Source organism: Talpa occidentalis, unplaced genomic scaffold, assembly GCF_014898055.3.
Source record: "Talpa occidentalis isolate TD23 unplaced genomic scaffold, MPIMG_talOcc4v2.1 talOcc4.12, whole genome shotgun sequence".
NCBI lineage: Eukaryota > Metazoa > Chordata > Mammalia > Eulipotyphla > Talpidae > Talpa > Talpa occidentalis.
In genome coordinates this window covers 79,161,038-79,183,635 of record NW_023601212.1, presented here as the reverse complement: position 1 = coordinate 79,183,635, position 22,598 = coordinate 79,161,038, and the positions used below count along the sequence as shown (strand labels likewise).

The 22,598-nt window shown below is 49.5% G+C and overlaps 1 protein-coding gene across 7 annotated transcripts in view; it reads right to left on the bottom strand.

Annotated features, from left to right (window-relative positions):
- The window catches only part of LOC119241534 (NADPH--cytochrome P450 reductase), a 52,441-nt gene that overhangs the window by 12,519 nt on the left and 17,324 nt on the right, over positions 1-22,598 (bottom strand). For 3 of the 7 annotated variants that reach the window (XM_054693627.1, XM_054693624.1, XM_054693621.1), the window contains one exon: positions 10,725-10,912. In XM_054693627.1, coding sequence (XP_054549602.1) covers positions 10,725-10,897 — 173 coding nt within the window. In that variant the 5' untranslated portion in view covers positions 10,898-10,912. Of the gene's footprint in view, positions 1-10,724; positions 10,913-15,057; positions 15,078-22,598 lie in introns of those variants that run through there. The other 4 variants (XM_054693622.1, XM_054693623.1, XM_054693625.1 and 1 more) reach the window with 3 other exon arrangements.

Sequence of the window (22,598 nt, the reverse complement as noted above, 5' to 3'; positions counted from 1 at the left end):
AAGTGGGTGGAGCCAAAGAAACTGGGAAAGGCCCCTCAGAAGAGCTAGGTTTGATTCTGAAACAGGAAAGGGCTCCCAAGAAGAAAATTATGGAACCCAGGCATTGAGGGGTTCCTGGGTGGGGAGCTCACCTAGCAGTTGAGGGGGTGCATGGGAGGAGACCTTGGGTGGCTTCCTGAGGCAGCTGCACAGAGCAGGGACCCCAGATCTGATGGCTCTGGTCATGGAAGGGCTCCCCCAAGAAGCATGGGTACTCCTGAAGGGAGGCCCTTTGAGCTTCAGGCCCCAGTAGGGAGGATGCTCCCGCTCTCCCTGGTGGCTCCAGGGGCAGTTTCCAAATCCCTGGCAGCCCAGGGCTCGTGTGGGAGAAAAGGGAAGCCTGAGGAGGCAGGTGGGTCTTCAGTGGCTGTCCTGACACGCTGCTGCTACCTGACATCCCTACAGCGAGAGCGGGGAACCCGCCTCCCTGCCTGCGTGGCTCAAGGGGGTCCACACTGCATGCCCACAGCTGGCTTTACCGCTCCCCCCCACCCCCAGCCTCATGCCGGCACCTACACACAGAACACACCTTTACAGGGCTGAGGTCAGTGCACGGGGCCTTCTGGGTGTCAGCGGTGCCCGTGCCCAGATGAGTCCCCAGGACCACCCCAACTCTGCTGGTCAGCTCCCCTACTCCCCTCAGCACCCTCTTCGGGCCTCTAGGGCACCCCCTGCCGGGAAGGCAGCTCCATCCTCTAGGGTCTGGGTGCGAGGCGTCCCCTTGTCCAAGGGACTGGAGCACAGTCTGCCCTCAGGGACACTGTCTGCAACTGACCTTCTCAGTGTGGGCTCGTCCCGCGGAGATGAGTACGTGCACCCCATGGTTTCTCACGCCCACCTCCAGGACTTAGGGGGACAGGCAGTTTGCGGCTCTCTCCTGGGGCCAGGCAGAGCTGCAAAGTCCCGTTCCGTCCATCCCCTATGCCGGCCCCCGCGGCTGTTATCTCTGATGGTGCTTCTGGGCACCCCAGTTCCCTCAGAACTTCCGCTGAGCCCCTGCCTGCATCTGTCACCTCCAGCCTGAGAATGCGGCAACATCTGGCAGTTCCAGCAGGAGGATTCGGGACTCGAGGCTGAAATCTCCCGTGATTCCCTGCGTTCGGGCACACACCCCTCCTCCCTCTGTATGGACCAAGGGAAGGAGAAAACCTTTCCAACCCCAGCTCGGGTCTCCTTGGTAACTGTTTATATCAGAGCGCTTTCTCCCCACATCCTCCCTCTTTCCCATAAAAAAAAAAAAGAAAAGGAAGTCCTGTAGGCTGAATAAAGCTCTTCTAGACACCAGAAGGCGGTTGTGCAGGTTGCTATGGCAGGGCTGTTTCTCCATAAAGGAAGCCGCATTGATCCCGAGGCCAGAGCATCTGAGGATCATATTGAATTAGATCTGCTTCCCCCTCCCTCCCTACAAAGAGCTGAGGGCAGGAGACCCCCCGACCCTGGGACCCATGCTGGGGCTGTCGTCTGGGAGCCCGCTGCATGCCATGAAGCCAGCGCGTCTCACTGCTCCATGACACAGTGGGGGACACGCCTGGCCAGGTGGACACTGCATGCGCTGCTGAGAGGTTTTATCTTAAGGTGCACCCCTTCAAAGGCACCCAAGTACAAACAGCTCATTAGCAGCTGGCCAGGCCTGGAGCCCAGACACCACACGGCTCTGGAATGGAGCACAAGAGGTTCCAGTTAAAGCTCTTCCCTCCTAAATTGGGAGCAGGAGTCTCTCGGGTGAGGCTTCAGAAGTCAGCTGCAGTCCCCATGCGGGGAGGCCGGGAGGGAGGGTGGACAAAAGCACTGAGTCACTTGGATGGAGATGAACCGAGATGCCCTGGGGTGATTCATTTATTTCCAGTCCCAGACAATATTCAAAAGGATTTCTGAAAACTGCAACCCAAATTTAATTTTACGCACAGCAGAACTGATTTCTCCTGGAACCCCACCCTTGGCGACCCGGGGGTGAGGGGCAGCTGCTTTTAAAGGGCTCCCTTCCAGAGTGGAGCATGTGGTGGCACGTTCCCTGATGCCCAAGGTAACAGGCACCCAGGCCGGAGGGGAACAGGAGCCAGGACTCCACACTGGGAGCTGCAGAGCCGGAGGTAGGCTGCCGGGAAGAGGATGTCTTTGAGACTGCTACCATGGGAAGGGAGAAGGGGGTGCTATGAAGAGGGCTGGAATTTCCCTTCCAAGGGGGAGGCAGTCCCAGAGCCTCCGGCAGAAGCGAGTGGTTTGGAAGCGCTGCCTTGGGTGAAAACAGAAAGCGGCTCACTAGAAGTTAAATGAAAAACAGCAGCTCTCTCCACCAACAGGGCCAAGAAGGGAACCAAAGGTAAGGACTGCTCTTCCTTCTATGACAGTTGGCCTCTGGCAAGTGGAAGGTCAAAGCAAGGGTGGGAGTTCACAGGTCAAAGACAAAAAAGAGAGTGGGAACTGTGACTTAGTGAGCGCCTACTGCGAGCCAGCCTGTAGTCCAGGAACTTTATCTTTTATTCAGTTAAGCCTCCCCACCCTGTGAAGGAGGCAAGGATTTCTATTCCCCTTTGACAGGTCAAGAGATAAGATGTGGGTGAAGCGGTGACTCAAGTCCAGACCTGTGGGAGTCCGCCGTGGCCAGCACACCAGCTTATGCCCACACTGCTGGTGAGGCTGCACCTGCCCTTCCCACTGTATCGGCCAAGGCACAGCTTGCAGAATTCCTTGGTGTGTCTCCAGGCACATTCAGGAGACACAGGAAGTCCTGGGGACTCGAGGTCCTGGTCACTGAGGGTGGTCCAAGCTTGAGTGGGCTGTTGTTGGGGACACCCTGCCCCAATACAGCAGGTCAGGACCCCAGGTGGAGTCCTGCTGTCCTACACCACAGGGCACTCTCTGGCCTCTCTCTCCTGAGTCCAGAGACCTGTGGCAGCAAGTGGGGCATCAGGTGGGGCAGTTAGGTGGCGGGCAGGTGAGCAGAGAGAGACCAAGGGCCAAGGTGTGGCTCAGGGAACTCAGTCAGACAGAGCCTGGAGATAAGCCGCAGCCTCTGACACTGAATGACGGCCCTTGTCACAAAGTGGCCCTGCCTCAGCTCCCTCTGTGACCCCAATTCCCCTTGACTCTACTACCTTGATGACTCCACCTTCCCTAGTGATCTACACCACGTGCCTTTCCCACAGAGGTCCCTGCTTGTCCTGCCCCACACTGCTCTCCCCAGCTGCCTACTCAGCCTCCCAGCCACCACTTGAGGGCACCTCAACCCCATCATACTTGTGGCGGAGAGGGCACCCCTCCTCTGCACCCCCACTGCCACGGCTGTTGGAGTGCTCATCACATCACACCACCCTCCCCAACAACCATCCTCCCCAACAAGCAGCGCCTAAGGACATGTGCTTGTGTCAGCGCCATGGCACCCTGCACAGAGGCGCTGGTGACACCCAGCAAGGCCACCAGCCCACTGACGCTCCGCTCCCCCCACAGGACACCTTTGAAGTTTAAGGCACGCGCTGGAGTGACAAAACCACCCAACCACATGAGGGGACAGGAGGCAGGGAGGGCAGAGGACGTGCTCGGTGGGCAGCAGAAGACCTAGACCAGCCTGCAGGGCAGTGTGAGGGTCCAGCCCACCTGCGCGCCGAGTCCCCGCGGAGGGAGGAAGCCCAGGTGCAGTCCACACTCCAGCCCACAGGGGCTTTCTGCCTGTAAAGCTCATCTGTTCCTCTCTCCTTTCACACTGAGCAGGGCCGAGGGCCTCTGGAGTGTGGACTGGGCATGCAGCAGCTCAGCGCACTGCCCACCTGCCTGTGCTGGGAAACAGTGGACACAGCTCGGCTCCTGGCTTTCCTGGCCTGTTAGTGGACAGTGTGCCCCGGAATAAAGGTCACACAGGAAAATGAGCTCTTTTGTGGTTTTTCAAAAGCAACCCCCAGTGGGACACAATCAGCAGAACCAGACTGTGGGAAACTCTGTGAAACAAATGATCCAGTTTCTTCACAGAAACGCGGCAAGGAAAGAAGAGCGAGGGAACGGATTCTGTGAATGAAGAGACTCGATGTCATGTAAAGGAGAAGGAGCCCAGAAAGGGACTTACTTCCATGGGCATGACATTTTGGAAAAGGCAAAATGACCCGGACAGAAGTAAGATCAGTGGTCACCAGAGGCCGGGGAGGAGACTGCCTGCAAAGGGGCACAGGGCACAGGGCCGACTTTCTGGCGTGACGGAATGCCCCGTATCTTGCTGGTAGCACTAGTTACACAAACGGCAGACATCTGTCAGAACTCATCAAACTGTACACTTTGAAAAAGAGAATTTTATTTACTGCTTGTAAGTTATGCCTCAATATACTTGAGAGAGAAAGAGACAGAGAGGTAAGTGTATGGGTTGACTCTTAAAAACCACCCAGACACTAGTGTCAAGCAGGAACTATGGACAACCGTGATGGGTAGCAGCCGATAGCGCAGCGTCCCAGCAACTTGCAGGAGTATGAGGATGGCACCGTGTTCTGTTTAAAAGGGAGCATGGACTGAGAGAAGGAGCCCTTGAATTTTAGAGGGAACACTGCCATGCATGTTTCAGATGTCAGAAGAGGACAGATGTTAAGCCTGGAAGATGGGTGCATATGGGTTAACTTTTCTAGGCTCTCTGCTTTGGTGTTTGACATGTTGCGCAATGAAAAGCTTTGTTTTTCTTTTTTTTTTTTAAAGATTTATTTACCTATTTACACAAGCACTGGGCAGTCAGAAGTGTGGGAGGGTGAGAGAACCCACCAGAGCCAGAGCGGGGAACAGAACAGGCAGAGTGATGAAACACACTGCTGAGGGGAGCAGTGGGCACGGCAGGAGAGGCTACGAGTAGCTTCGTAGCCCAGCGCTCAACACTGCACCACCAGGGGAGGCCCCAGCTTTGTTTTTCTTTAAAGCACTTTCCAGCGTCAGAGCAAAGCAGAAGTTGGGGTGGGGTGGGGCACTTCAGTGCCTCTCAGGGCCTGGGCCTGTGTGTGGGGGTGTGCTGTGGTGCAGGCTCCTTGCCCCCAAGCAAGGCCCCCTCTGGGCTCAGCCACCAAGGGCAGCATCACAGTGGGCCTAGGGTAGCCAGATATTCTCATTTTTTTTAAATAAATTTTTAAAAATTTATTTATACATACAAGAGCTGGGGTAGGCCAGAGGTACGGGGCGGGGTGAGAGGATTCACCAGAGACAGAGCGGGGAGCAGAACAGGCAGATCTATTAAAATACACTGCTGAGGGGAGCAGCGGGCGAGACAGGAGAGGTCTGCTGCGCCACGTGGTTGACTTAGCTCCCTGGTCAGGAAGCAGTGGCTGCCAGATAGCTTTATAGTGCTGAGACCTTTGAGCCACCAGGGAGGCCCCACTCTCTTTTTTTTTTTTTTTTTCAAAAGAAGCTACATGTCTGGGTAGACACTTTCAATGTTCTAATTTAAAATATGTACCATGTGAGCCAAACCCAGTTTCTGTGAGCCACAGTTTGCCCTCAAGGCAGCCATATATATATTAATTCAAGGGCCATACTCAGATTATCTTCATTCTGAAAGACCCTGCACCAAGCTAGACTGGGGTGAGACACACTTCTGCAGACGGCAGACATAAGCAAGTCCTTACAGGGTACCCGTTCCTGGTGCTTAGGAACAGAGGGCCTCAGGCCCTGGGGAGCCACCCATCCGCCAGGTACCTCCCTCAGGCATGCCATGGAATAGAGTGCCTGTCCAGAAGGACAAGCAGAGAGAGTGGGAATGAGAAAACCACTTAAAAGATTACTACTGTTATTATTATTATTATTAAGAGAACATGCTGCTTCTAATTGCCCCTCTTTAACAAGTCCGTAATTGCTGTTACAAACAGTTCAAAGCAACTCCCCCAGGGTTTAGATAAACCACTGGATGAGAAGCCTCAATATTGTAAGATGCAAATTAATTCACAAATTTGATCCAATGTCAACAAGTTTTTTTATTTTTTGTTGTCGTGGTTTGGTTGGTTGGTTTTGGTGGACATAGACAGGGTAATTCTAAATTTATATGAATTGTCAAGAGTCAAAAAAAGCCAAGAGAATCTTAAATAAACAGAGCTGGAGGACTTAAGATGACCAGATATCAAGTCACAAGTAAGTTTAAAATCACAGAAAATAGAAGAGTGTAGTATTGGGAAGGACAGCAGAGAGAACAGGACAGAGTCTAAAATGGATCCCCAGGCAGTGGTCACCTGATCTGTGAGCAGTGATGCTGATGTGCAGTGGGGGGAGGATGTGCTTTCCCCAGAAATGGCATGGAGCTGATGGGCACCCATAAGGAACAAAATGAACCCCAAAGCACCTCATAAATTGCCAATGCCAAATCATTTTCAGCTAGAGGCAGACCCAAGGTTAAAGCCTCCAACACTGAGCTTTTAGAAGAAGACGTAAAAGAACATCCTCATGATCTTAAGCTCAGTAAAAATTCTTAAAGTGGACGCAAAAACATTAATGCTAAAAGGATAAGGTCAACCAAAAGGTTGACAAATTAGACTTTAAATCAAGAATGTCTGGTCACCAAGAGCGTAAAAAAGGCAAGTTGAAGAAAGGAGGTGACATTTGCAGGAGTTACCTAACAAAGGGCACACCTCTAAAATATATGTACAGCAGGTCCTCAAGGGATGTGGCGCCAAATATTGATGAAAAAAAAGAAATCCCGGTCAAAAGTGAACAAAACAATATAATCTGAGAGCCTGGTTATAGGTTGTTTTGCCTCAAGTCAGTTTCCAGAATCTACTGATACTAAGTGAGGACTTACCATCCACATAAAAAATAAAAAGATGACAAACCAACAGGATCAATAACCCACTAGAAAGGATGGGCGGTCTTGAACAGACCTTCATAACAGATGTCTAAGTGGCCAATAAGCATATGAACAGGCCACAGGCCACTAGAGAAATGCATATGGGCATTCCACCATGTGCCCATTAGAACCACTAGAATAAAAAATGTCAACAAAAATGAGTGTTGCTGGAACGCTCCACTGGCACAGCAACGCTGGAAAACCACTCAGCAGTGTCTCTCAGAGACAAACCTCCATGACCCACTGATCCCACTTCGAAGCTTTCACCGAACAGAGACTAGTCCATATGGGAACCCAACACACACCCTCGGCTGCTCACTGATGCTGCTGGGCTGGTGCTCAGATGAGGAGCTGGCAGCAGGCCCGTGACCATGCGAATGAATGAGCCGTGGCTGTCTCTGAGGCTGTGTACTTGTCTTCCTTTCATTGTTGTTGCTACATAGGATTCTGTTGTGTGAGTAAGTCACCATTTATTCAAAATCCAAAGGACATCGTGGGCAAAACATGGCTGTGGGATGTGTAAGTCCGGGTCCAAAGCCAGCTCTGCTAGGTGGCCTTGGACAAACTCCTCAGTCACTAGGGTCTGCTTCCTCATCTGCCTTATTTGGAGGACACGAATAAGGATAAAAATAACAACACATACCACTTCAGGGCTCGTCACGCCCTGTGAGCCGGGCACAGTGATCCGGGCACAGAGTGCTACTACAGATTGTTATTTAATTTTCAACCCCCTGAATTAAGTCCTGTTATCCCTGACTTACAGAGGACACAGATTTAAAAAGATGAAGAAGTTGGGCAAAAGCTATGGAGCTACTATGTGCAATAGTCAAGGGTCAGACCTCAGTCGTGCCGCTTTAGGGCCCGCACTTAATCACAGCACTCTGAACGCCTGCCCCGGCCACTGCAGGCAGACCACACGCTAGGGTGAGCAACAAGAAGGTGACTGGGAGACAGCAGGATACCACTCAGCAGACAGTTCCAATTTTATGGGTATAAAGAAGGATATAGTTTTGGTATCCTGGCCAAGTGAAACAACCAGAATCTATAAAACACAAGTGCTTCAGAACTTACTTGCCCCCAGTCTAGTTTTATTTCAAGTTTGCCTTGCAAGGCCAGAGAGGTGACGGACGACTGCAAAATGATCAATATGTGATCCCCCTGATGATAGCTCTGGGCACTCTACATCCTCACTAGGGATCGGAGGGGACCAGGGCACCTTCATTTTACAGACAAGGAAATGCAGGGTCAATGTAAACTGGAACCTGGACGCTTATCTCAAGTACCACACTTTTCACCCAAAACACTTCCCCACACCAGGAAAGCACCTGTACCAGCTCCAGCTGGACCAGGCTGATCCTCGGCTCACTTTGCAGGCCTCTCTCTGGCCCTCTGCTGGCAAAGTCCTCTCAGCCACCAGTCTCCCCCCAAAGCACAATTTCTGTCCCTCCCCCAGAAGCATTCTTTCTTAGAGTCCCAGGGTCTGTGCAGCTGGTCTATGCCTGCCACATCCCAGCTCCCTGACACGCACTGCGACCTAGCATACAGCCAGGCTCTGGGCCAAGAGGTCCTGAATAGGTGGTACGCGTGCAGTGACTTCATAAACCATTCTTAAATGTACCTCAGTGTCCTCATTGCTCAGCTTCTTTAAATGTAAACACTGCCTTGGTGGCTCTTGCAACTTTCGGGCAACAATGCATGAAACACATCCTGACACAAACACTGAGCAGCCGCCGCAGGAAAGCACGGAGCCAGGTGCCAACCAACACACAACCTCATCTAATACTCACAGAGCCCCACCACTTCGCAGATGAGGAAACTGAGGTAGAGGGGGTGAAGGCCTCGCCCAGGATCTGCCTGGCACTGAAGGACAAGCTTGAGGAATACGGGGCCTCCATCTCTCTCATTCACGCTACCTGGGACAGTGGGACCGAGTAAGTGTTTGTGTAAAACAGATGACCCTTCAGTGGTATAAGAACTCTACTCCCTGCACATCTGCTTTCATGTCTGAAGACTTTAACTTTTCCAGGAGAGAAAACTGTTGTGGAAACTAGAACAGGGAATTAGGATTTGACGGGAACCTGGAAGCTCACCTTGCTGGGCCCAGGGGCAGGGTCTGGCTGCAGAACCACACTCTGAGCCAGAGACCTGCCTGCCTCATGTGGAATTTGGGGAGCCACCTGAGGGCGGTGTTGGACTAGGTAGACAGGACCTACTTTGGTAGGTCTCCTTAAACCTGACTACGGGCCTCCGGGGAGCCTGAGCTTGGGGTAACACAGTCAGGGAAAGTGCAAGAAAAGGAGCTGGTTGCAGCAACAGTTTGAGCTCACTCTTGCAGAGTCAGGGGCATCATCACTTTTCAGGTATGAAAACCACCTGTAACCTTTTTTCCTTACTATTTTTCTTTAATTTACCTGTTTCCTTAAATTTTCTTAAAAGGAAACTTAATGGAAGGCTAAATAAAACTAGTAATAAAATAGAAAACAGTGGTACATATGCCAAGCTGGACACTCTGTGTGATTTTGTGACTTACAGTAAGAAACACATATCTGGTCTCTGGTCCATGTCAGCACAGAGCTCCTAAGCCCCTTGCAATTTCCTAAGGGAGGGCAGTGAGGAAGGGGTCTTCTATTACTCATTCAAATCCCTTTCAATCATACTTGGAGGTTTATGTTAATGAAATGACTTTCAGAGGCCCCTGAGGATGAGGGCTGGTTGCCAGTGGAAACAATCTCATTAGGAAAGAATTAAAACTTTCAGCCTCATCCCTGACCTGGGGTGGGGAGAGGGGCTGGGGACGGAGCTCACCAGTGGCTGACCAGTTCAACAACAGCGCCATGTGCTGAAGCCTCTATTAAAGCCCAGGAGGATGGGGCTGGGGGAGCCTCAGGTTGGGTGAACACGTGGGAAAGCAGATACTAAGATAGGGAATGGAAGCCTCACCCCCACCCCCTCCCCCCCCACCATGAGTCTCTTCCACCTGGGTGGTCCTGAGTGACATCCTTTTACAATAAGGTGCTCACCTAATGAGTGAATGGATTTCCTGGGTTCTGTGAGATGTTCCAGAAGATGAATCAAACCCAAGGAAGGGGCTGTGGAACCTCTGATTTATAGCCGACTGGTCAGAAGGCAACTTGGACTTGCGCTGGGCATCTTGGGTGTGAGGACAGTCTTGTGGATCTGAGCCTGTCATCTGATGGTGTCACCCCAGAGGTATCCAGAGGGCTGGAGAACTACTTGCACATGTCTAATCACTAATGTGTTCAGAGTGAATATTGAGCAGCAGGGAAAATGGGTTACCTTGTATACCATCACTTCCCGTTGCTAAGCTTGAGACCACTCTCTTCATTTAAAAAGAGAAACTAGCAAGTCTTAGTTAATAAAGGTGTATCATCACCAAAGAGCAACTCTCTCCTTATCAGTAATGAAAGGGATTGACAGGAAATTACAAAAGCAGTAATAGAATAGCCTTGCAATGTGGTGCTGTGCAAACATCTCTGTGATTCATCTGTTTACCACATGGAGAGACCATGGCCCTGGAGTGAGGCTGACACTGCTAGCCACGGCTCCCTTGTGCACATGCTATTGGCCAGCACCTTTTACACACTTGGGCCTCAGGTCATGTGTAAAATGGTGTCTCCCATTCTGAATGGTCCCTGTGAAATTCAAATAAGAAACAGAAATAAAAGCACCATGTAACCCCTCAAATGCTGCGTAAACAAAGGGATTATGAAAGCAGATTTGAAGCAGAGGCCACCAAGAAGGCAAAACCCAAGACTGGACACAGCTGCATAAGGAGTCTCCCACTGACTCATTGCTGACTCGCTGCTGGGACTGACTAAAGGGACCCTTGAAGGCGCAGAGGGAAGGAGGGAGCCAGCGCAGCGTCACTTACGTTGTCTGAATTTTGGTGAACTCAGGGATTTCTTCTTTTTTCTTTCTGAAGAGGAACCAGTAAGTCAGGAGACCCACGATGAGTGAAAACAGAATCATGTCTGTCATGCTGAAGAGAGACACTTCTTCAGCCACTGCCTCAGACGCGGTGGTATCCATGATGGAGTCTCCCATGTGGACCACAAACTGCTGGGAGAGAGAAACGGTAGACGTCAGCAGGCAGCCTGCTGGGGAGCCCCCTGAAAGCTTCCACCTGGATCTCACGCCCCAGGGCTGCAGCAACAGCAGCATGCTAGGGTGGGAGCTGCTGACTCACAACCCCCCAGCCCCCACCCCAGGATGCAGCTGCAACCTGGGGCCAGACTCAAATGAGCAAACAGACCTGCTGGTGTCAGCTCAGCCCAGAATGCGCGGGCGCAGGCTACGGACGGACCTGGGCCAGGCCCTGCACACAGCGAGTCTGCGGAAGCTGTGGACTCCCAGTTCTGTTGAGCATCCTGCAGTCCACAAGGACACAGCAGAGAGCGGGTTCCACACGAGGAAGGGCTACTTCACAGCAATCTCTTCCCCTGACTGTGTCCTAATCTGTGTACATTGCAAAGGTCTTCAGGCCTGGGCCTTGGATGGCTTGTAGAAAATAACCTCTGGGCCCTTGGAATATACCCCCTGATAAGAATGTCTCCCTATAACTGAGACCAACCTTGGCACACTTGGAGAGTTTTCACTTACAAGGTCACCCAGGGTTCTGATCACAATGTATCAGTTTTGACCCCTGGGGTGCTGGAGACTGAGTAGGTAAGTGGATGCCTGATGCCTACACTACACCCTGTAAAAACTTTGGATGCCACAGCATTGCCAGCTGGCAACACTTCACATTAGTTGCCACACAAGGTTGCCAGGAGAATTGAGCATTGACAGTGCTGTGAGGAGACAATTGGAAACTTGCATCTGGTTTCATCAACCTTATGGAGCCTTTTCCTGTGCTGATTTTACCTGTATTCCTTTGCAATAAACCATAACTAGAAGTGAAACAGATTTTTTTCAGGTCTGTGAGTCCTGGTGAATCACTGAACCAGAGGGTGGTCTTGGGGACCTCCAACACACTGACTTAGTTCACTCCTCTGAAAGTTACTCAGCTGGTCCCTCCATCTTTGAAACCTGGCAGGTAGGCAGACGTGAGATGAGTCAACAAAGGCCAAAGCAATCCATTTCTGCCAGTCAGAGAGAGGCTGAGTTCAGCTCCCAAATCTCCATCATTCCATTTTGCAATCACTGCTATTACCAAGTGGCCTGCTTTCACCACAGCTGGGGCTCAAGAACGCCTTAGTCATATCTCAGCTACCAGGCAATGGCAGGTTGCTCCCCATCCCACTTCCGCTGCCTGTCACAGCCTCCAGGAAAACACAGAGCAGTCGGCAGCGCGCACCCAGGCATCTGAGGTCTCAGGGCATGGGACCTGCTGCTCTGCAACCTGTTGCACACATGCCCTCAAGCTGGGGGTCTTCATGTTTCTCATTGGCTGGTCTGAACTGACATGTGACATAAAAGGACAAATTTAAATCTAGTGCCCACAGAGAGGACTGTTTATATTTAAGTATTAACTTATCAACACATTTAATGTTTATTCAATGTGAGTCATGTCTTTCTATTCAACCCTGTCAGTGTTGTCTGTCACACCCACAAGCCTTCTGTCACACAGCTGTGATGGATTCTGGAAGGACCTGTCCCACTGAATCGTGATGGGGCAGACACGGGGAGCCCAGCTGGAACCTGCTGGGGCTCTGGTCAGGGCAGAGACATGCGGATACACCAGTGTCCCTAGCAGAGCCGGTCACTGGACACCAGGCCCGCATTCCACCAACCTTCTCCCTTACTTTGCCACAGGGGAAACCAGTGCCCACGAGGTTACAGGGCTGTTTCTTGACACATTGCACAACTCAGAGGGTGGTTTCCACCTGCAGGCAGTTTCCAAAGCCCTGGTGTGCTGGAGAGCAAGGTAATCCGCACATTGGCATCTGCGCTCTCCCATTCCCTCCAACACCCACACCATTTGCGTAGACTCCTCAGGGTGATCCTTCACACAGCAGCCAGAGTCATCAGATAAGATCTCTCCCTAATCAAAACCCTCAGATGATTTCACGTCACAATCAGTACTGAATCAAGTCCTCACCTGGCCAGTAAACCCCATGTGATGAGGCCCCTGGACACCACTCCTGTTTGTTGTCCTCACACCTCCCAGTCACACTGGCCTCCTTGCTACTCCGCAAGCCTCCAGGCCTGCTGCAGGGCCCTTGCATATTAATGCTGTTATCTGGACTTTCTAGTTCTGTTCGAGTTATCTGCAGGGTTCTCTCCCTTGCTTGATTCAAGCCTGCTCAGATGTTACCATGTGGAGACTGGCCTCACTATGGCATTTAGCTATCTGGCCACTCTTCCTCCCCTCACAGAGCTGATCAGTATCTGACATTACACGACACCCACCATCCCTCCACTTGGCTATCTCCTTGATTGCAGGGTTGGCCCACAAAGGCAGGGACTTTGTTCACAGCCTGGTAGATAATAAACATGTTAGTTAGTTATCAACGTGGTGAATGAATACTGTGTAGAGACCTGGCTTGGTTTGCCTGGCATACGACTATAGACCGGCTAGATCATCAGAGAAGCACAATGCGTACACATCATTAGGTGTTTGGGAGGCGATGTTCACTCTTCTTCACGCCTGCACTGCCTCCAACACCTTAATTACAGCTTCCTTCAGCATCTCAGGCCTCCCTCCTTAAGTTCCCGCACCATGGCAGAAATGCCCAAGTGCTGCAGGGGTGGGGATCAGGGGGCCTTGAGCTCCCACCATCACAGTGGATACATCCAGCACTCAGAGATGGGGTCTCAAAAGAATTGAGACTATCCCCAGCAGCTTTGAGTCTGAGGCACAAATCTTTAGACAGGTAAGAGCTAAGAGGAGCGATGGAAGACTCTGGTGATCATTTAATGCCAGGTCTCAAACTACAGTGGGGAATTGGAAGGCTCCTGCTTCCCAGGGGAGGGCTGTGTTCAGTACCCATATGTCTGAACAGGAAGACTTGTGGCACACATGTCTCCCCTGCTCTGCTGGGAGCTCCCTGAGGAAGGACAGTGTCTTAGGTAACTCTGTATCTGGCACATGATGGTAAAGGAAGGACTGGCAGGTTGGCGAGAAGGAAGTCAAGCTGGGAGGAAAAAGCCTCTCTCTACGCCTCTCACGCTAGGGTATGAGCAGCGTGCCTGGGGGCTGGAGCTGGGAATAAGCTGCTGAACTATTACAATGACCTCTCTAAAATCACTGTTCCCCACTGACTGCACACGAACAGCACCCACCTCTGCAGCTTGCACCCCTGTATCCCCGAGCCAGGACCTCTGCCGCATGCCTGTGATGCCCTCCCTCTAGCTGCTTCCTACTTAGTCTTCAGACCTCAGCACGACCGTCACCTCCATTGGTCACACGACCTGGTGCTCAGTAATGACCCATGAGTGAGTGAAGGGAATAAATGAATGTATGACACAGAGGATGTAAAATGAACATGAAGCATGCAGATTTAAAAGAAATTTGGGGGGCCTCCCTGGTGGCCCAAGGGGTTAAGACACCACCTATGAAGCTACCTGCAGCCACTGCAGCACGAGTTCGATCCCCAGCCAGGGAGCAACCCACATGGCGCAGCAGACCTTTCCTGACTCGCCTTCAGCAGTGTATTTCAGTCAATCTGCCTGTTCTGTTCCCCATTCTGTCTCTGGTAAATCCTCTCACCCCCCACACCTCTGGCCTGTACCTCAGTTCTTGTATGCATAAATAAATAAATCTTTTTAAAAAAGTAAAGGAAATTTGGGGCTGGCAGTGTACCCATTCAGCAATTGTGTACAACAGAGGTTTACAATCTTTGTTGGCCATTGAGCTCCTGGAAGCTCAGTGAAACCTACATAATATCTTGAGGTCAAAAGAAAGACCTAATAATTTCATTTCTGAAGTAGTTAGGTTCCATCGAAAACCAGGCTTTGCAAAGACACAAAGTTATCAAAAGTAGATCAATGTAGAAAATATACTGTTGAATCTGTGAACCATTCCAAGCTAATCATTCACACAGAATTCAGCAGATGTGGGCTTTCACTGCGGAAAACTCAGCACCTCTGGGAGTCTGCAGCAGACCCTGAGGAATCCTGGCACAGTCTGTGAATCAAGAGCTCGGACACGCAGCCACTCTGCTCTGCCGTCTGAAATGCTTTGGTGGGAACAATCTGGACATACTGACGACTATCCTCTGTTTCAGGCACAGGAAAGTGACCGAGAAAGTCTAGGTCCCCACCAGCACTCCAAGGAGACTTGTCGAGCCCTTTCTGTCCTGGAAGGATGTTTAAGTCTGTGAGTCATTTCATTTTTTCACGTTGAGTGGAAAGGAAGAACATCAGACAATGAAGAGCGCATGGGGCCAAAAGCAACACTTGTCAGCAACAAATAAACCCTAAAAAAGTGAAATGGACATGAGAAAATATAAAGAGCAACTTCTTAACTACACCAGGTTCTTGCCACAGTCCTGCCACCAGCTGGCTGGGAATCTGGGCAAATCCCTTCCTGGCAAAAGGATTTGATGTCCTCACCTGTAAAATTAGACTCAGAAAATGGGGTACATCAAATACAGCAGCCAAATAAATTCACCCCACCCCAAACAGAGTAGATCAGATTTGACCTTTTATTACAAATTAGATCTGCACATAAGAATTTTCATTTTTGGGCCTTCCTGGTGGCGCAGGTGGTTGAGCGCAGCGCTGTGAAGCTGTCCGCAGCCTCTGCAGTGCCAGTTCCATCCCCGCTGGCCTCGGAGCAACCCACATGGCGAGCAGACCTCTCCTGTCTCGCCCGCTGCTCCCCTCAACAGTGTGTTTCAGTCAGTCTGCCTGTTCTGTTCCCCGCTCTGTCTCTGGTGAGTCCTCTCACCCTCCCGCACATCTGGCCTGTACCCCGGTTCTTGTATAAATAAAAATAAATCTTAAAAAAAAAAAGAATTTTCATTTTCATTGTAAAAGATAACATATATTGAAAAGGGGGTTGGGAGGAAGGGAGGGAGGGAGGCAGGAAAGAAGGGAGAGAAGAAGGAGGGAGGGAAGGAGATACAAAAGAAGGGAGGGAGGAAGAAAGGAAGAAGAAAGAGAAAGGAGAGAAAGAAAAAGTTTGACATCATTCCTTCTGAATTTCAGCACTGGGGAGTTCCTTCTGGGCTGAGGGCAGCAACTCCGATCCAGGTGCTATAGTCTGCAGACAGCCTAGCACACCGCAGGGTGGACAAATGACTGGCCAAGGCCAGGGCCAATGGCAGGAGACTCTCCAGCATCTGAAAGGGCAAACCAGGCAAGAAAAGAAGGGCTCTTTCCCCATTTGACTGTTTTATAATACTGGAGTGTAGTGTCATCTTCCAGTAGGTATTTGTGGCCTTGCTTTTACCATATACAACTTCTAAAATCAGTAAACAAAAGCCAGCAACTAACTCGGTGCTGACATTGTAGTGAGTGGCACAGGAAGGCAGCCAGCCAGCCAGCAAACTCCAGCGTGCAATCACCAGATAAGGATCTAGCATCCATTCCCCAGTGCAGTGGGAACAAGGAATGCACAGGATCACCAACCTCTACTAAGGTTTAGTGGCTTTGAGATAAGGGAAAAGCCCCAAGGAAACAAAGCCTACTCTTGCCCAATAACTCATCCTTTAGAGATCAAGATATGCTCAGGGAACGGGGCTTTCCAAGGCGGCCTGCTAAAGACAGGTGCCCAAAAGAGCAACTGGTACATTCCACTCCAGCTGGTATGGATTTCTTTGGATTTATCCTATTTAGGAATAGCTCAGCTTCTTGAATCATAGGTTTGAGGATTTCTAAGCCATTATTTCTACAAATACTTTCTCAGCACTACAGTCTCTCTTCTGAGACTATGATGACATAAATGTATTTTCTTATTAGCCCTGCGTACCTGACACTCATCTTTAGGTTTTCTTTAGCTCAGTTTCTCTTTGTTTGGATTCGTCAATTTCTACTATTCTACCTTCAAGTTCACTGGTGAGTTCCTTTGTTTTCTCCATTTGACTATGGAGCCATTCGCTGAGTTTTTATTTTTTCTTATTGTATGTTTCAATTCTAAGATGTCTGGTGTGCTCTTCTTTCAATCATGTATGGACACAATGATTTCCAGCAACTGTGTCATCTTGATATTGGTGTCATTGACGGTCTTTTCTCAGTCAATTCCAGATTTTCTCAGACTTAGTATTGCAAGTGATTTTTTTTTTTTTAACTGTATCCTGGAGACTTTAGGTACTATGTTGCAGCTCTCTGAGTCTTATTTAAACCTTCTTTTTTATCAGGTCTCCTTGGCTACCATGCTGGAGAGGAGTAGAGGGCGCCACCTCAATGTTGTGCTGTATTAGCAGGCACACCTTAACAGTTACAATGCCATAGGGAGGCCAGGTATGCAGAAATTTGATGTCTGAAGGAGGTAAGATGACCTAAAACAATTAAAGAAGGGGCACCCAGAGGCCAAAGTCTGAACTGGGCTGTGAAAAATGACCAGTCAGATAAGGGAAATAAGAGAAGTTCCAGACACAGGAAGCAAGTACTATGGCCTACACCATGAAAGAGCAGTAGCTACAGAATTTGCTGTGACTCGAGCATGTACAAAAGGATGTGTTTGTATGTGTGGGTGGAAGGATGTCAAGCAGGAGGTGAGCTTTTTACAATGGACTGAGACCAGTGTGTAAAGGGCCTAGAAGTCCTCTATGTGTCAAAGATCTTTGGGCCGTGGGCAGCCAGTGATGACAGGGCAAGGATATAGCATGACTAGAACTATGGCTGTGCCTGCAATATCAACAGCATGGAGCTCTGACCAAGCTCCGTGGTCATAGACTAGAATACACTCAAGCCAATGTTCCAGAGCAGATGGCCAAGTGCCCCCATGATGGGTATGATCTGGAGACACATGACTGGCACTGTGCCTGATGCAATGATGTGAAAGAGGAAGGCAGACAGGAAAAGTAGATTTGTGAAAGTATGACTTGGACAAAAGTAGACGGAAGAGTTCACATCACTCAGCAGAAATTGAGCTGACAAAGCCCTACAGGGGCTGAGCACTGCAACTGCAGCTGCTCATGCAGAACCACGGGTTTGTTCGGATCAGCCTCATGGGAACTCAGACCCCTGACCAGAATCCATAGCTCCCCTAAGCCCTTGATATTTTGTGTATATAGCTTAGCAACATAATTAAATTTAACACAGAATGATTTATGGGCTTAAGATACTGTACAGGAACTGACACTGGTCCTGATAACCTATTGGCTTCAATTAATTCTGAGCACAAATATGGAAAAGAGAACACATGAAGTCAGAGGACTTGCTTTAGTTTACTCAAGTTTGGGGCAGACCAGTTATGAAATCTGCTTCTGTTTCTAGGGCATCAGCAGCAATAAGGGATGACAGTCTGATAAGAACCCAGAAAGCGATCAGAACCCCACCCCAACCCCCATCCCCAGGGCATATTATGGCTCATGTGGTATGTCCACACAGCAAGCCCGCAAGCACGGACTATTATTCGCTGTTTACAGGAGATGGGAATGGGATGGGCCAAGGCCTCCAAAAAGTGAATGTGCAGTCAAGGCCCATGGCAGAGTTGCAAATGGGCTCCATCCACACTTAGCATCAAAGACAAACAGGATCCTAATCAGAAGGAGTCTCCAGGATGGAGCTGTCCCCAAATGATGTGACAAGAGAAACAAGAAAGGAATTTGAGGGGATACCCTAAACAACAGATAATTTAGAAACAGCCTCTGGATAGTTAGAGAACAGAAGGGAGAGATCCCTGAGTGGAAAAATGGGGCCTGGCTGGAGAACAGAGTTACACTGTCCAAGAAGAACTTTCTGTGTAAGAAGTCTGAAAAAGAGAATGGGCAGTTGAGAGGCATGGCTCCCCATCACTGGAGATGTGTCAACAGAAGACTGGGTGATCTGGGCTTAATGATAAAGAGGGTGCCTGCAGCTAAAGGGTCTGGGATGCAAACAGATGTTCATTAAACTCTACTAGCTGATAGGTTACAGTGACAGGAAGAAAACCAAGTCTCTGGCCTGAGTCCTAGATCTCTTTCACTGAACCTTGTGAAACACACACACACACACACACACACACACACACAGAGTTCTAATTCATGTTAAACAAAAGCTATGAACATGAATGCAGGTGATGGAAAGGGTGACAGGTGGTCCCGCAGCATAGTCTAGGGACTCAGGGAAGAGGATTAGACAAAGCAGGGCTCTGCAAGTAGGAAAGAAGGGGACACAGAAATCTTTCCATTAAAAAACTGGCTCAAGAACAGCCTGTGCTTCAGACAGAGCCAGGCTTTTCATTTTAACAGGAGCATGTTCAGGAGGAAATGGGCACACCATTATTACATCTGCACTGTGACTCGGCGACCTTCTGGTTTCAAGAAGGAGGGTTCTTGACGCTTCCCCCATCCCATCCCCAGCCCAGGCACCTCAATAACAAGCAGTAATTCCAGCCTCTGCCTGCACAGCCTCCAGAGATAAGGACTCACCCCCTCCTACCCTAGTCTCAGCCTGCTCAGACAGAGCTGACCACCCACACAGCCATTTTCTCTCTAGAGGTTTCCTTCATCTTTTTCATACATAAATTTATTACACACATATATATACATATATTCAAAAAAATGTAGTGAAATGTGTTCTATTTTGTAAAATACTTAATGAGGACCCTTTATCATGTTATTTTCTTTTTTTTTTTAAGATTTTATTTATTTATATAATAGCTGGGGTACAGGCCAGAGGCGTGGGAGGTTGAGAGGATTCACCAGAGACAAAGCAGGAGCAGAACAGGCAGACGACCGAAAGCACTGCTGAAGGGAGCAGTGGGCAAGACAGGAGAGGTCTGCTGCGCCGTGTGGGTATCTCTGTGGCCGGTCGGGAATCGAACCAGCACTGCAGAGGGTGTGGACAGCTTCACAGCACTGCACTCAACCCACTGCACCACCAGGGAGGCCCTATCATGTTATTTTCTTTCTTTTTTTTTTTTTTTAAAGATTTATTTATTCATTTATATTAGTACTGGATACAGGCCAGATGTGCAGGAGGGTGAGAGAATTCACCAGAGCCAGAGCGGGGAACAGAACAGGCAGACCGACGAAATACACTGCTGAGGGGAGCAGCGGGCACGGCAGGAGAGGTCTGCGCGCCATGTGGGACCCTCGCCGAGGACCAGGGATTGAACTGGCATTGCAGAGGCTGCGGGCAGCTTCACAGCCTAGTGCTCAACCACTGCGCCACCAGGGGAGGCCCTATCATGTTATTTTCTTTGGCTGTCTAAAGTCTATTTGTGAGCCAATGTTTACTTAATCCCTTATTCTTCATTTATCAAAATGTTTGATGATAGATCAATAGACAAACAGACAGACAGACATGCAAGTATGAAGGAGGGAAAAATGGGGAAAACATGACTGCTGTGTAGAAGTTCACAATCTGATTAAGAAAATAGAAAGTACTACAGTGAAATGTGAGAAATGCTATAAAATCAGTGGTTTAAAAAAGTGCTGGGGGGACAGAGAGGAAGAAGTGAGTGGCCTGATGCACAGAAATGGGGGATCACTCTATAGATGGGCTATTTTAGCAGGGTGGTTCCCAACTTCTCACTCTGCTAATAATAGTGGCAGTGGCAGCCCATTAGTAGCCTGCACTGGGCCAGGCACCTTAGTGATATGTTAATGTCTCAGCTGCATCACAGGGAAGTCACTACTGTCTCCTCAATGATGAGATCAAAGCTCAAATGATTTGCCTAAGACCACACAGCTAGCTGCTAAGTGGTGGAGCTTGAATTAAAATGTGTCTCTGTTTCTCAAGTCCATTCTGATTTCTTCCTGAAATAATATTAACTAAAGCATCTTTAGACAAAAAGCTTTTCTCTTAAAAAAAATAAAAAGAGGGCCTCCCTGGTGGCGCAGCGGTTGAGCACTGGGTTGAGAAGCTGCCCGCAGCCTCTGCAGCGCCTGTTGGATCCCCAGCCACCAGGCGAGGGTCCCACATGGCGCGCAGACCTCTCCTGTTGCCCGCTGCTCCCCTCAGCAGTGTATTTCAGTCAGTCTGCCTGTTCTGCTCTCGGCTCTGGCTCTGGTGAATTCTTTCACCCTCCCACGCTTCTGACTGTACCCAGTGCTTGTATAAATAAATAAATAAATCTAGGGCCTCCCCGGTGGTACAGCGGTTGAGTGCTGGGCTGCGAAGCTGCCTGCAGCCTCTGCAGTGAGGGTTCGATCCCCCGCCGCCAGGCAAGGGTCCCACATGGTGTGCAGACCTCTCCTGCCGCCCGCTGCTCCCCTCAGCAGTGTATCATCAGTCTGCTTGCTCTGCTCCCCATTCTGGCTCTGGTGAATTCTCTCACCCTCCCGCGCTTCTGACTGTACCCAGTGCTTGTATAAATCAATCAATCAATCAATCTTTTAAAAAAAAAGGTGAGCTCCAGGAGAAGACGGGTTAAGACAGGCTCACTCATGAATCCCAGCAAATTCCGAAGAAGTAATACCAATTCTACACAAGTCCTTTCAGAAAATGGATGGGGAGACTCCCCTGTGGCTGCACCTGCACAGGGCCCAGGGGCCTCGGCTGCAGGACAGCTGGTGCCAGCATCCTGCACACTTGATGTCACTTCCAAACACTGGAAAGCCATGAAGCACTTACAGACTCTGGATCTGATCAAATTCATGGAACTAATGGTACCCGAACTGAAAGGTTACCAAAACATATCAAATAACATAATTATATTTTCATCCTGAGGTCATTAATGTATTTTTCTAGAAAAGTGATCCAGGAAGATATGAGCAATGTAATAAGATTTCTTCTAGCCTATTATCGGGGTGGTGGATATCTAAAGGAAACTTTGCTTTGCCCTTTTATGATGAAATGGCTGTTACTTATGTGTTACTTCTGAAATTAAGAATACACACATGGGAGCTGGCTTTCTTACCACTGAGGAAGGGAGCTACAAATATGGGAGGAGAGAACAGGTAGTGAAAGCTGTGGTACTGGACTGAAACTGGTTTTTATCACATGGTTTCACATGGTTTTTAATAAAGATAGACATAGAAACATGTGTTTATGTATATTCCTAGTTTTGTCTGTAGAGAGGACCTAAAAGTAATGATATCCCAGTGCAGACCCCAAGATCTTACCCAGATCTTGGTTATGAAACACCATTTTTCCATAAAAGGAGCCAGAGCTCCTTGGAGGAATGGCTGACTCTGGAACTGGGGCAGGAAAAGGAGTGGGTGAGCCTGGATCACTAAAGAGTCAGGAAGGGCCAAAGACTGGCGGAGAATTAGCAAAAGGACAGAGGAGGCTCCCACTAGGCAAATATGGAACAACTTAAATATCAAGATAAATACCACTAGTGACAGATTAAGACCCATGGGATAAAAGAATAATCTGTGCGTCAACACTGACACAAACACACAAGTGAGTAAAAACGTGGGTGAGCAGGGAGGGTTTTTCCTCATAGTGGAATGCCAACTAATGAAGGGAGAAGGAATAAAGGACTTAGATAATTGTCAACTGGCAGCCACCGCAGTAGCAACTGCTTCAGACAAGAACCATGCTAAAACTCGAGGGTGAAAGCTTGATGACATGTTTAGATTGTACAGGAAACGCAGAACCCTACAGGGGAGCCCTGGCCAACACCACTAGAACCAGGTCAACGTGAACAGCTCCAACACTGAGACAAAATGACATCAACTGCCGTTTAATATGGTGCTCTGTGACACAATACCCTGTCTGTGGCATTCTGCCAAACACATAATCTGAATTCTATTGTGAGGGA